Below are 15,093 nucleotides of genomic sequence, written 5' to 3'. Positions count from 1 at the left end.
AAGGAGAATGGTGAGCTTTAGAGGGTGAGATGGAATAATGAGCAGAGAAATGAATGTGTTCAGAAGACACATAGAGACCAGGAGTACTGTAGAGGAGAGATAGATCATGTCGAGAGTGACAGCGACCATACCACTACAAAAGATACAGCCCCACTTAAAGCTGAGTGGCACGAGCACAGGCTGGTTTGGCTGTGATAAATTTAGAATTGGTATTTGAGGGACAACAGCTAATCTCTCTCGCTCAATCATTGATTAAACTATATACACTATATGCTTAATGAAATAAAAATAATACTAAATGTAATTAAAACTAAATATTCATATTAATGTAATGCTTGTATACTTATAATTATGTTCCAAATTGTTGTTATTATTTCCTCTTTCCCTTGCAATCTCTAAATATTTAATGTTTGTCAGGATGATGCATCAGACGAAGACAGCGACGAGGACTATGCACCCCCCGAGGAGACGGTCCTGGAAAGTTATACAACACCTTTAGACGAGGAAAACTGTATAGTAGATGAATATGTTGCCTTCAAAGAAATTTTACAAAGTAAGTTTCTAACAGAACCAAATGGTTTTAAACATTAAGTTAGTTGATGTACACAAAGTTTTCTTAATACATATTATCGTTATATCAACTTTTTAATGACCGCACCTAGAAAAAAACCAACTCAGTATACCTCTTTAGGTTGCAAAATTGTACTCTTCAATAAGTATCACAAGATTTTGCTAGAAGGCTACATCAAAGTTATTTGTTGCTGACCAAGCAGTTGGAATAATTCGCTGTTGCAACATTTCCAAGTTCATTGTGAAGTACTGCGAGTGTTTATTTCATTCCTGAAAATAAGCTTTTGCCCAAGATATTCAGGCTTGCCAGTCTGAAGAACATTTTTTTAAGAAGTCTGAAGAAGTTTCTTTTTTTGAAAAAGAGCCCTAACAAATTAATCTCCTCTAAAACGCAGCTATATATTTAATTTTTCTAGCTACTGCATATGTTATTCTCTCATCCATTGAGGGTTAATGTTAGACCAATACTGACAGTTTTGTCCGTTTACAATGCCATTGCTGTTTAGCATATATGATGACTTCGACCTGTGAAAAGAATGTTATTTAATGCTACTGTATTATTGATGTGATTTCCCAGGGGCACTGCTAGGTTAACTCCTGGTCCGTATATTCCGAATCCCCCCTAGAGTCAAGGCGTGAACCATCTGTGTAAAACTCTTGGCTCCTTTTGTAGGGTAGGCCTTCTTTTTAATCCATTTCTCTTGTTCTGTAATAGAGACCGTATATGGTTTTTCAAAGGAGTAATTCTTAACATTGCTTCTGACGTATTGGTTAGCATTTCAGCCTCTAGAAATTCCTGGGTTATTTTCATGTGACTTTCTGAGGAGGTAGTCTTTATTACCTTTGTACCTAGAAACTTGCGCTTAGAGCGGCTGTCCTTATCACCTCCTGTCCCAGAGGAGTGTATCCCAGGACTGCTTCAAGTGCCAGAGTTGGACTGGAGCTCATCGCTTCTGTGATGCTAACACAAGCTATCCTTTAAAGGATCTGTATAGCCTCTAGGCAGCTGTTTTTTGTTTTACTTTCGGCCACCACACTAATGTAGCATATGTGACTTTTGGTTTTGTAATGGTTTCATATATCCAATAAATCATTTCAATCCCTGTTTAAATCAAAAGAGTCTCTTGTAAGCCCCCACGGCCTTTGACGCTTTAGATGTTGTGTTCTCAATAGGTGGGTTCCAAGTCAGCCTCTTATGTAGGGCTACGCCCAGATACTTGACTTCTTTTGAATGTTTTATCCTGATTCCTTCCAAGACAGTTTGTACAAGCTGGCACTTTCTTTTTCTGGTAACGGTTATTATGTTTGTTTTTGATGGGTTAATACGAAGACCTTCTCCATGACACCAGTTGCTTATGAAATTGAACTCTTCTTGAATAAGGCGTTCCAGCATGCCTTTGTTTTTCTCTTTAACCATAAGCACTAGGTCGTCAGCATAGGATAGTACACTTATTCTCCTTATCTCTACTTTAGTTAGAACCACCATCACCCACAGGAGGGAAGACAGAACCCCTCCCTGGAGGCAGCCTTTTCAGACCGTGATGGTGACCGATTCATCCCCAATCTTTGCTTTCACTTGTCAGCTTTTTAGGAGGGCTACTATCCACTTGACAGCATCTGAGGAAACTCCAAAAAAAAAACTATCCTCCATGGCAGCTCTGGTCGAAAGCTCCATCAATATCTATAAAGACACTGACTAGGGCTTCCTTCTCATTGAAGGGTTTCTCCACCACTTCCACTAGGCTGTGTAAAAGTCTAAATTATTGTATTAATATTATTAAGGCCTTTATTTAACAAAAATCAAATTTCATAATTATTGGAGTGTTTGTTTATAAATAAAGTATAAGTACAATCTTCACACAATATCCTCTATGTTCATCAAACCTTGCTTGCAATGTTATGGAAATAACACATTAAACACTGTTGTGCCATTCAATGTCACAGGTCTTCAAGCGGCGGACCCAGTCTGGTACAATGCACTTACAGCTCACCTGACTGCTGAACAGCAAAAGTCACTGCAGGACATCATGGTACTGGCAGACCAGAGGAAAGCAGCGGCCGAGAGCAAGAGGATAGAACAGAGTGGAGGTTAGCACTACTATCCAAGATGAAGTCCAAGTAGATTGTAGAACTAAAAGTACTACACCAAAGTTTTCAGACGGGGAAAATGTAGTTTTACTAAATGTTCTAAGTTGTTCCTTCTATTATTATTTAAACCTAAAAGTGCACACCACATATGCTAATCATTACGCTTTTTTTTAAGTGACATCACTGCATATGCTGTGCATTTGTGTACTTCCTCAAGTTATGTAACTTTTGAAAGCATAAATTTGATCCGATTTCAGTAAAATTCACATGGCTGTGAAGAAAAAGAACAACATTTCTCAAAATGCATTGTTAGTGCTTTTATTTATAGTTTTTTATAAGCTTGTGGCTACAACAGCGGCTGCGGACATATTTGTGTTGAGTATTTTTTTTTTATTGATCAAAAGTGATTATTTGGGATTTCAGTAAATGATTATAATAATAATAGTTTACAAAAATATTTGCATTAAATAAATAACTAAAAAACTAACTAAATTGGGGAACTCTATTTTACAGCAATGTGCATTTGAGCTTAAGAATTCTAATGACTGCTAAAGATTTTGTAGACTCTGATTTTTACTTTTTCCTCCTGTTGTTTTGTACTAAATTTCTTAAAAAATACTGAGCCACATTTTACAGTAAATTAGGTATATTTAGTATACATTTTCTTTTTTAATAACATATTTGTCATATTCTGCATATTCTCAATTTGCCCTAAAAAATTAAAATATATTATCTTTTGAGATCCAAAGTGAAATTTAGTTTATTGTTATAGTTTAACAATAATATTATTTATTCTTTTTATCGCATTTACAGATTTGTGATGCTTTAATTTACAGAATGTAGAATTCTGTATGTACAGTACACTGAGTCTGTGTAGCGATATGTTATTTTTAACGTCACTTCAAGTTGTAACCATATTAACTTAGCTCTCTTTACCTTGGGTAAAAGTATACTACTGTATGTCAGACAATGTGATTTGTGTTTCAGGTTATGCGTTTGTCCAACACACGATACCCACTTCGTTCAACTTTGGCGGGACCCCTCTGGGTCGGTAGAGTTTGTAAAACTCTCGGCTCTCAGAGTTTCAAGTAGGTTTTTATAAAATTGACTGTATAAATTGAAATTATCTAAGTGCTGTTTACCACTGGACTTTGTAACTACAATTTTCGTTGTAAACATGAAATGTGCTGTGAGCGACCGCTTTTCGCAATAAATATACATTTTATTTGACAAATATTTTTGTGTATATTGGAATTGATTTAATCATTTTAGGCCTACTTGTCTATTGCAGTTATTTTGTATACAGTTTGCCTTCAATTCAATAGACTTATTGGTCTCAACAGTACAAGATTCTGTGGCAGTATCAAATTGGTTACTTGTATACATTGAGTATCCATTGAAATGATTCCATACACAACTATCCTGCAGACCTTAACAATTATGTATGAATATGTTACAATCATATAACAGTTGTCTAACTATTTATAATGAAGTATTGTAAACTAAAATTGTATTAATAACAATTTTAATTTTTTTCTATAGCTGTCAATTTTGTTTAAATATTTTGAAATTATATCTTTCTTAAAAGCACCCATAAAAAATCAAATCAAATTTCAGTGAAAATAAAAATTTCATAAGTTATTACAGGGGTTTACTGCATATAAGTGCCTTGAATTGTTGAGACTGTTCTGTGCTTTTTATCCCTTCTTATGTTGTATTCTGATTAGTTGTACTTTTAGCATATTATTTATAAATCTGCTTTTTGTTGTAGATAATTTTCTTATGAGCGTTATTATGTAATATGGTATATGTTTTCCAGGTGACAATTTTATTGGTTAATAGTGATTGCAGGATTTTTGTTGTTTTATTCTAAGTGTTAGTGAAAACTAGTTAAATGGAGTTCCTGAAGGTATTTTTTTTTTTTTATCTTTCGTTATTTATTCATCTTTTCTTATTATTGTAACTGCTTTGAGAGCTGAATCGCTTCAATTCTTCTCTTCAAAGAACTGTTTTAAAAACAAAACTTTTTATAGCACATTGTAGTAAAGATGATTTACTCATTTAGTTGAATGACAAATTGTTTGTTACGTGCATAAATAAATATATTTAAAAAAATAAACCCTAAACAACAAGATAAACTAGGAATATTATTTTGTAACAGTTATTTGTATATTTCTCTTTAGAGTTATGCTATCGAAACCATTTTGTTGTAATTATTTGATTTTAATTGAATATTTAATTTTTATGTAATACTAAAAAGATATATGTCTAGAAAAGTAATTTAAATTATTTACACTTTCATTTAAACATTATCTTCCATTTTTTTCTGTAATAAGAACAATTTCAATCCAACACATCACTAAAAGAGCTTTGGTGTTTTCTTTCTTATTACATAAGTAAATTAAGCAATTTATTTGTGATAAGTTTTTATCAACACATGTTTTAATTTGAAGTTGTTACTACTTTGACTTTATTAATTTTACTGATTTTATGTATTACAGTAGTGTTGGTACAGACAACTTGTTTTTGTTAATGTTGATTTTAACTATTGTTACTTGGTCAATCACTGCATGAATGAAATGTCAGGAAAATAAAACTGTGGATTACTAAACATAGCTTATCTTCTGTTGGATGGTACAGATCTGTGATAAAAGATGGATATTTCTGTTTATAATTATGAATAGAACTTTTGTTGTATAGTTATTCATTGCCTTAATAAAACAGTTTATTCTAATACTTTCGCTGGTCACTATTGTAACATATAAAGATGGGAAATGTCCATAATCCTGTTAATAAACATATTAAATGGTTAAGCAAATTATATCTCAATTATTATTTTTATTTTAGGATAATTACATTTAGACAAAACTGTTATTTGAAATTTTGTATAAAAATGTAAAGCCCGAATTAAAGTAATTTGGTTATAACATACTGTTCATTTTACTAAATTTTCAGCAATCACAATTATGCTGTTGAAAACAATCAATCAACTCAGTAAGTTTAAATATAGTCTAATTATATAGAGGAAAAGGTTCAAATAATTGATAAATTTATCTTAACTTCCATAAAATTAATTTTTGTTATCAATTATCTCAAGTAATTGATTTGAAATTTTTTCTGAAATGAACCTTATTATTTCACAAATAAAATTGTGAGTAACATAATATGTATTTTATAAAATACTTATTTTTGTTATATAAAGTACAGTAACTGTTTTGTATGGATTAATCGAGAGCTGTTATAATATAAAAAGTATTGTTGGAAGCACCAAATTTTAATTGGGTTTTTCAAACTAAAATAATTGAGGAAAGAATTTATAATAGCTCCTGGCTTATATTGGGATTTATTTTCTTAATTATTGTTAAAATTAATAAGTTGGGTCAAGTGGACTTTAGTTTTATTTATATAAAACAGTAAAATTTGCATATATTTTAGACTTAAATTTTCGAATTTCAGAAACAGTGAGTAAAAAATGTTTATATTAGTATTCAACATCAATAAGTTACACTTTTTTGACTTTATGCCAATTGCAGAGTTGTGTGTACAAAAAAATCTTTAAACCTTGTCCTTTATTTTTTAGACCACTGGTTACTTTTAGTAATTTTAAAATATGAGGGTTATTTAATAAGTAACAAGACAAATTACTACTGCTTAAAAACTGTTTATTCAATTAGTACAAAACTTTGGTTACTTTTCAACATAGTTCCCAGCAACACATACTTTTTTCCATGTCTTTCTGCAAATTTGTAAATGCCCTTGGCATAAAATTTTTTGGGGTGATCTCAAAACCAATTCAGCTCCTGATTTTTCACCTCTTCATTGGATTGAACATGTTTCCCTCGTAGATGTTCTTTAAGGGATCCAAACAGATAGAGGTCTGCTGGGAGGTGAGGTCAGGCCTGAAGGATGTGGAAGGGTGTTCCACCTCAGTTTCTAAAGTGTTTCTTTCGTCAGCTGTGCCTAATGAGGACAGATGTCATGAAGTAAAATCAAGCCTTCAGTCAAAAGCCCACGACATTTTGTTCGAATTACAGGACTTATCTTGTTTTCTAGCATGTCACTGTAGTACTGGCTGTTGATTGCTCGTTGGCCTTCAAGAAAATCAAAATAAATTGGCCCTTGAAAATCCCAGTATACTGAAAACATAACAACCGGCAGATAGCTGGGTCCTAATGTTTTTGTGAGTGGATAAATCCTATGTGTTGTTTTAACTCTAGGTCATAGTAGTGGATCCATGTTCATCACACGTTACTATTATTTTCAAAAAATGTTCTCCTTCAATCGAATATAAGTTTTCCCAACTGCTGAGTTTCTTTGTGAGCATCTGTGAGTTGTTGGGGCACCAATCTGGCACAGGTTACTTGTACTGCAGCTTGTTTTTAATAATTGTGTGGACAGCTCACCACCATCAGTTATTTTTATACTCATAAGGTCAACAGTGATACTCCTATTTTCCTGAATTAACGTGTCAATCCGAGATTTGAGATAGGACGTCCCAACTCCGATCAGTTATCCACTGTGTTGCTCATCAGAAACTTTTGTACGGCCGCTTTGAAATTGTTCTATCCATTTTAAAATGTTTGATCGATTAAAAAATTGTCTTTGTATACTATTTTGTGCATCTTACAATCTTCCTCACTTTTCGCAACTAAAAATCTGATCACAGCACGTTGCTCTTCCACGGTGCAATTCTCGAGTGGACTCGTCATTGTTAAGTTTGAAGCTATGTTTACAAAATGTGATTAAACCGTGATTAGATGTCATCGCAAGGATGCCAACTTTATGTTCTGAAAGTTTCATATGGGTCAATTCAACTGTTTTTGAGCAGTATTAATTTGTCTTGTTACTTATCGAATAGCCCTTGTATCAATAGTACTCAATTAAATTGGAAAATGTAATGGCAGAAAGCTAACATAGCCTATATATAATTAAATCCTATTAAATACAATTGAAATATATATCACAAACATACAAACTATCTAGATGGTGGTGCACAAGGGATTGTTTGTGTACATGATGCATTAATATTAATTAATCATATTTCACTAAATTGGAAAGAATATTATTGTTAGAAATAATAAGGTACACAGAATATTTGTTATCTTTCTTTTTTTAGTTTGAGTAAAACGATCCCTGATATAATAATCCAAATATAAAATGAATAAAAAAATCAGTAAGGCAAATTTAAACTCTAAATAATTGTAACTTTTGGTTAATTTACTGTCAGGTACTAATAAGTCACTGTGCTATGTTGCTAGCTCTTTCATTTATGTAATAATCCACCATCACCAGTTCTGCTTGGCAAAAAATCTCAGACTCTTATTACCAATCTTTTTTTTCTCTTCTATCAACCTTTATCACTTTAACTCTTGAAGAAGACTAAGAGTCTTTATTCTCCTTCCGTGTATCCACTTTAGTAATTTGTGTTCTCACATACTATTCATGTGCCCTAACTACTCTAGATCCATTCAGACATTGGTTTGACCCCAACTCTTCTCTTAGATTCTTGGTTCCTTATTCTGCTTCCTTAAATACTTTGTGTTAAAGGCGTGCAGCTTGCTCTTGTCTCTTTGTGCTAAAGACTATTCTTATCATCTCAATAGCACGTATTTGTGTCTCAGTTTACTTCCTGAAATCCATAGTACTTCTGCCAGTATCTGTAGAGTTATCAATATAAACTTGATCTTGTAACTAAAACGTGATGCTATGCAATAGTTATTTCTCCATCAGTGCTTATAGTAGCTAAGGAGACTCCACTCTGATATATCAGTCTGACGGCCAACATCCAGTTAAGCTTCAGTTTGGTAGTACGTTTCTATTTTGTTTAGTACGTGTATGGTCAGCCAAAAAATATATGTAGCAAAGTTCTATTCATTACTGTTTGTTTGAGTAAATGGTTATTAATGTTAGTTTTTTAGCTAAAACTTGTGTGTCATATGTAGATTTTCTCAGTTTCCATGAGTAATCATTTAATTACAATGGTCAATGTTCTTTTAATTTTTCTTTCTAATTGCTATAAAAAATTTTAAGGGACTTGCAGGTTCTTATTTTTTTAGTGTGGAGCTTTTATGAGAGAATGTTGAAGAGCATTTCAAGCCAGATTTATAAATATAGTAAGCTATTCTATTCATGATATATTTTTGTAATAAAATGATGCACATGACATAAGAGGAAGTAATGGTCTGTTGTTTGTTTAATTTCTCTTCTGGAAAAATACTGTAAATAAAGAAAATGTACTAAATACAAAAAGGTTTAAAATCTCTTTTAGCGTTTTAACTAGGTTTCTAAAGAATTCAATTTATTTCTTGTATTATGTTGAAATAAAACTTGTGCCGTCATATTTGTTCAATCGTTTTGATTTATTGGTCATTTGTGCTTTAGTTTTCTTTGAACCTTGTATATGAAATCTTTTTAAAGTTAATATGTAAATGTATTTTTATATACTATGATTTTACTTCATCAATATTTCTTCCAATACAAAATGTAGCTGTTTGTATATTTTACTTTAGAAAGATTAATTTTAAATAGTTTTATTAAAAATGGTAAAAAAATCACAACTTAAAGGACAAGAATAACATGAATGCTCCAGATGTAACAAATTGTATAAAAAGGTTTTCATAATTTTAATCTTGTATATCTACTATTATTTTTTTACATAATTTATGTTGTGTGCATGTATTTGGTTAAATAATGAATAAAACATTGTTTAAAATCTATTTGTTTTTCAAATACATGAGGTTCGCACGAAAGTGTTCAAATTTGTGAGCTGGTGCAAAATCTTGATTATAAGCTAATATGTATATAACACCTCAAAATGCCTTGAATTTACAAGAAATTTTCTGCAAATAATATAAGTAAGTTAGTTTTTAAAATGACGTTTTAAAAATGAAGTTATTATGTTAAAAAGTTTAAATTTAATGTATTTACCTCAAAATGAACATTAACATTAATTTAATTCTTGGCAATTAATACAAACTGTATCAATCCAAACCCATAGTAATCCAAATCCCGCACTACACCAAACAACCTTCAACCGTAATTAGTCTGTATTTTTAGGTCATAACCTGAAAGCCTGCACGAGTCACTGGGTTTCTGATATTTTATAAATATGTACTCAGTAAACTGAACATTTTAATAATCTGAACGTCTCTTGCAAACAAATATTTGGATTAACGCAGGCTTTACCAGTTTTGCAACAGTTCAAAGATCTGAACATTTTCGTGGCTTACAGGCTGAAGTTAAAATCTAAGATTCTTGATACATGAAATGACCAAAGTTATTCTTTAATTCAATCTTGATTCATGTTATAGTTTTACTCAAATTGTTACTTGTTTTATATGTGAGCAGGAATTAATTATATATTAAATTTATTCCTGTGTTCTCAGAATTATTTGGACTCCCTCTCCTCAACATACTCCTCCACCTGTTTTGAATCTTAACGTTTATTGTAAGCAATAGATTTTGACAAAACTTACACACAAAAAAATAAATAAAACAAAAACAAACAAAAGGTAAAGGATGTCTTATTTAAACCTGTATGTTTGGTCAAAGTCCTCAAACACCTCAGCTGGTGACCAATGGCTTACTAAAGGTGACTTCTGAACCATTACTAATGGCAGAAAGGGCAGGCTGCTTGCAAGGACAGTATTGCTCAGAGGTCAACACATCCAAGGAGCAAGCAGCCACGATCGACTTTCCTTGATTTAGTGACCTTGCGATAATTCCCTTATCCACTAGCCTGCACCATTGGAAAAATTAAAAATATTGCAGTAATCTTGGTTTAACTAGTTCCCACACTGGGTTTGATATTTATATTTTATGAATTATTTATGTATGCTTCTGTTATAAAATCCTCTATTACCTATCAGATATTTTGTTGAACTTGGCTATGCTAAAAAAAACTAGCAACTAGACATGAGCAGGTAGTGTCTATCGACCAGCAAAACTGGGAATAGTCAAAGAATTTTTACAATAGAGAGAAAGTCATGGAAAAGAATTTTATGATAAATTAAACGGAAACATTTTCCAGTTATTTTTTAGTGTCTCTGGCAGTTATGAAAGTCCCAGAAAAGTCACGAATTTTAATGAGGGTTCACAGAAATCGCAGAAAAAGCACGAATTATGGCTGTCACTGAGATTTTCTGTTCAACCCATTGCCATACCTCCCATATCTGTCGGTGCTGGGCCCTGTTAGGCCAGCAAATATTACACAAATTGTAGTGTTTTAGATAAATAACCGTACAAATAGTAAATATTAACATATTTACATAAAACTTTTATTAAATTGTTCAGATTTACACTGACTTTCATATAGACACCTTTACAAATTATTTAAGAAAAAACTTTTTTTTATTTTGAATAAACAATTTTACAATTATATATTTTGAAACATAAATTTCTAAAGCAAATATTTTTTTTTCATTGAAAATTATTTATGCCATTTAAAAACTAATTTATTTTATAAATTAAACATACTTTTATGCAAAAATAGGGCACAAATGTTAATTTTGCTATATAAAATATTTTTTAAACATGAAATAAAAATGTTTGGGATTTTTAAAAAATTCTTTAAAAATTAAAAAAAACCAAAACCTACCTCCACATTGTTATCAAGATCCAAATCAATTATTTGTAAACTATTTTCTGGATGAATATTACCATCACAAATGTCTTCATCACTACAATCTAAGTCACTTCCAAACAAAACATTATTAATCTCAAAATCACTTATACGTTTTTGACTCTTCTTGAAATTCAAAATAAAATAAAATGAACGTAAACAATAACATAACCTTGTTAGCGCGAACCAGCAACTAGAGCTACTGAATTGCGACATAGACGGCAACACAGCTGTCCTCTGCTCTCAGCTGACCTAGGCTGTTGCATTGTTTATACTTTTCAATGGTGTAATTTATTTCGTTTACAAAATTTTTATTAATAGATAAAGTAATGTAGATTAACAGACAAACATTAATTTTTATGTTTTTGATTGTATTAATAATATATATTGGATTTTATTAACGTATTACACAACTACGAGATAACTCGTAGTTGTAGGCCAATGGGTTAAATATCACATTTTTTTGATATTATTATAATAACTTGGGATTTGTCAAAAGTCAAAACCCAAATCTACTGGATTGTCAACAAAGATTTAGGTTTGGAAATTGACAATAGAATCTGCGGAGACTCGCTGTATCATTGATTACCTCCTCATCAGTAGTATACAGATTACCGATCACAAAAACATTTGGTCATATTTTATCTTAGAAAAATTAATCTTATTAATGAATTGTCTAGTTTTTTAAATAATATTTTGCTTGCAGTTATTATTTTATAGATTTAGGTTTGTAGATCATGGAAAGTCTGCAACCTGTATTCTTAGACAACATCTGATCGTTATTACGCAAATCACTGATTTTAATAACATGATTTTTTGTTCTTTGTGTACGAATAATGTTAGATAGCTAACCCAATTAACAAATTATCCTAGTTCAGTAAACCATATTTTGCTTACAGATCTGTATTTATGTGCATGCATCACTGTGGTCTGATGCGTATATATGCTGGCGACAGCTGGTCGGCAGTATGCGAGTTACCAGACATTAAAACATGTTTATTTTTCTACTTTGTGTTTGAAAATCTGTAGATAAATCTGTAATTAACATTTTATCTTATTTTTTTATATATTTCGCTTGCATTTCTGTATATATATGACATGCATCGCCACGAGTCTGCTGCACACATTCGTGAGGTGCAGCAGTATACAGATCGCTAAAACATGTTGTACTTTTATGTAAATAGGTATAGATAGATTAACAAATGTTAATTTTTGTTAATATTTTGCTTTCAGTTTGTATTTTTCTTGATTTTTGCCAGTCAAAATTGTATTGATTTTTTACAAGCATTAAAATTTCTTGGTCTTGCTAAATAACACATGCACACATACACAGAATGTAAGATTAATTATGGTTGTAAGACAGTTTCTTTAATCTATGTATTTTGTTTAAGTAGTGAAATATGCCCTTAAATATTGTTTTGTCAAGATGTTGCTTTTTGTACATTACTTTTGTAATAAGTATAAGAAGTTCACCAATTTATTGCTTCAAAGGTCCCTGAAAGTCATTCCTCAGCCGTCAACACCCTGTGTTGTAATTGGCAAATTTTTATATTACATTTGAGTATTCAGAAGATGCAAGACAAGTTTTGTAGTTGTCTGGGTCGGGTTATAAATTACAAACACCCCAATATGCTACACATACAGGCCTATTATTATTTCAACCTGATTCTATCCACTTTTAATTTTGTCCAAAGAAACTTTATCTTTTTAATATTTTTTTTAAACTTACTACTGTATTTTTATTAGTATTTGTGACCATGTTTTGACACTTAAAACTATTTAAAAATAAAACTACTGTTTAAAAACCATTGACTTTAGCAATGATAGGATATGGAAATGTCAGGGAATTTCATCAAATCACTTTGCTAGACACTCTGATCTTTGCCCTTCACCTGTATGAGTGGGTGTATACTATTGAGACATTCTCTTTAACATCTGTTGTGATGCAAGGCCAAAATAATTTTTAAAAATATATACGTTTACAATGTTTTGACATGATGTGGACCAGAAAACTTTGATGATAGTTATGCAGAATGTGTATTAAATCCTTCTCCTTTGACTCTTCTTCTTTGTACATTTCTTCAGATATTGATACCGATCACTGTTTATTTTTATGTATTTGGTTACCATCTTGTTGAATTCACCATTTTATGAACAGAAATTGTTTCAAACTTTTATTTCAAATAATTATTTTTTGTAACGCTAAAGTAGTCTTGCAAAAACATATTTCAAACTACATTTTTGTCCTGAATTTGATAATGCAACCTGTTTTATTCTTTTTAGTTCTCAAGATAACCTTTTGCTTTTGCAGCCTGTACAGCCATTTGTTACTTGGTAGCCTGTGTGCAGTATCACACTCTGGATTGTTATTTAAAATTGTTTGGTACTTTCAATGTTCAGATATTTAGTATGTACTGATATTCAAGGGGAGATTAAAAATAAATCCAACCAGGAAAAGTTTCCTGCCCTAAGGCATACTCAATCGAGACTGCTACCATGCACTCAAGAATTATTGAAATTACGGAAACCGAGCCTTAGGTATTAGATTAATCAAAGTTTTGAACTGGATATTGTTTTCTCAAATAACCGGACACTTGAAAGAAAACAGTAGTATTAGATGTTTTAAGCTGTATTCCCTATTTAATTCACAATGCTAAACCCTCTACTTAATATGCAATCATTGTACTTACATAATACCAGTAGGCCTATATGTGCCTCAGCAATAAATAAAACACATTTACAGTATGTAAAAGTTTAAATATACTAAATTCCAAAGTTTTTGTTCAATTATCAATAAATAAAATTATTGGTGATATACTCCAATCAGTAATTACGCTTGAGTATATGACAAAGGTTACAACTATATTTATGGACTGCTTAAAAACTACATTAATATACGTAACACGCAAAGGCTAAATATACTATACAAGTGTAGCAAAAGAATACTATACAGTCATATAACATGAACAAGATCAGAAGTGGATCCAAATCAGTTCAAAATAATGTATTGGTTGAGGCAGAGTCCGACCTGTATAAGTTCCACAACAACAGGTACTAAGTCTGTCCGATCTACGGGAACAAGAGTAAAATATTGTAAAGTCTACTCATCAACTGAGTGGACACACATACGCAAACTCAGTCTGTGCAATCCACAACCGGTAATCACGGTGCAAACGGAATTCATGTAGATCGTCCGGTGGGCGGAAGTTGGACAGGGCACGAGTACCCGCAGTAGGGCTGATCCTGAAGTATAGTTGACTCGTGGGTCAGCTGCGCCACTAACGCGGAATTTGCAGGTCCAAACATAAAACCGTTAAACATAATCACTCCAAAATAATCTTCATTCCAACAATATTATTTGAACTAAAATCCATAGTGATATATAGTTTCATATAATTAGTTTGTTTTTCATTATTCTGTTTAAGTGTTAAGTGGACTTTATCTTTGAAGTTTGTATTATTATTATATATATTATAGTATGTGTTTCTGGGTGAAAAAACGGCCTACTACTTGTCATATAGTAATGCTACTACACACCACATATGCACAACTTGATGAAATTAGTAAAGTTGTCTTTAAGTAACCGCCGTTGGTAATATTTTTTAGAGACCCTGTATTATCTACTGAATAGAAGACAAGATCCAATAGCATTCCACAATCGTTTTGTACTTCAACAATTTAAAGGTGAAAGAGAGGTTGGATATGCATGTAAATAGAGCGAAAAGAAGTGTCCTCAGAGGTGTTCACAGAGTGCACTCAATTCACAGAGTTGGAAAGTTGAAGTATCCAAGTATTAAAACAGATCCAGTTAGGTT

At 31.6% G+C, this 15,093-nt stretch overlaps 1 protein-coding gene across 1 annotated transcript in view; it reads left to right on the top strand.

Moving 5' to 3' along the window:
- LOC124368944 (importin-7-like) overlaps positions 1-10,028 on the top strand; it is a 32,535-nt gene extending 22,507 nt beyond the window's left edge. Inside the window, exons 8-10 of the mRNA XM_046826510.1 lie at positions 418-553; positions 2,515-2,658; positions 3,646-10,028. Coding sequence (XP_046682466.1) covers positions 418-553; positions 2,515-2,658; positions 3,646-3,713 — 348 coding nt within the window. The 3' untranslated portion in view covers positions 3,714-10,028. The remainder of the gene's footprint in view (positions 1-417; positions 554-2,514; positions 2,659-3,645) is intronic.
- The last annotated feature ends 5,065 nt before the right edge of the window (positions 10,029-15,093 follow it).

This window comes from Homalodisca vitripennis, chromosome 1, assembly GCF_021130785.1.
Source record: "Homalodisca vitripennis isolate AUS2020 chromosome 1, UT_GWSS_2.1, whole genome shotgun sequence".
NCBI lineage: Eukaryota > Metazoa > Arthropoda > Insecta > Hemiptera > Cicadellidae > Homalodisca > Homalodisca vitripennis.
Note: the sequence above shows the minus strand (reverse complement) of the source record. Positions and strands in the feature narration are given on the sequence as shown.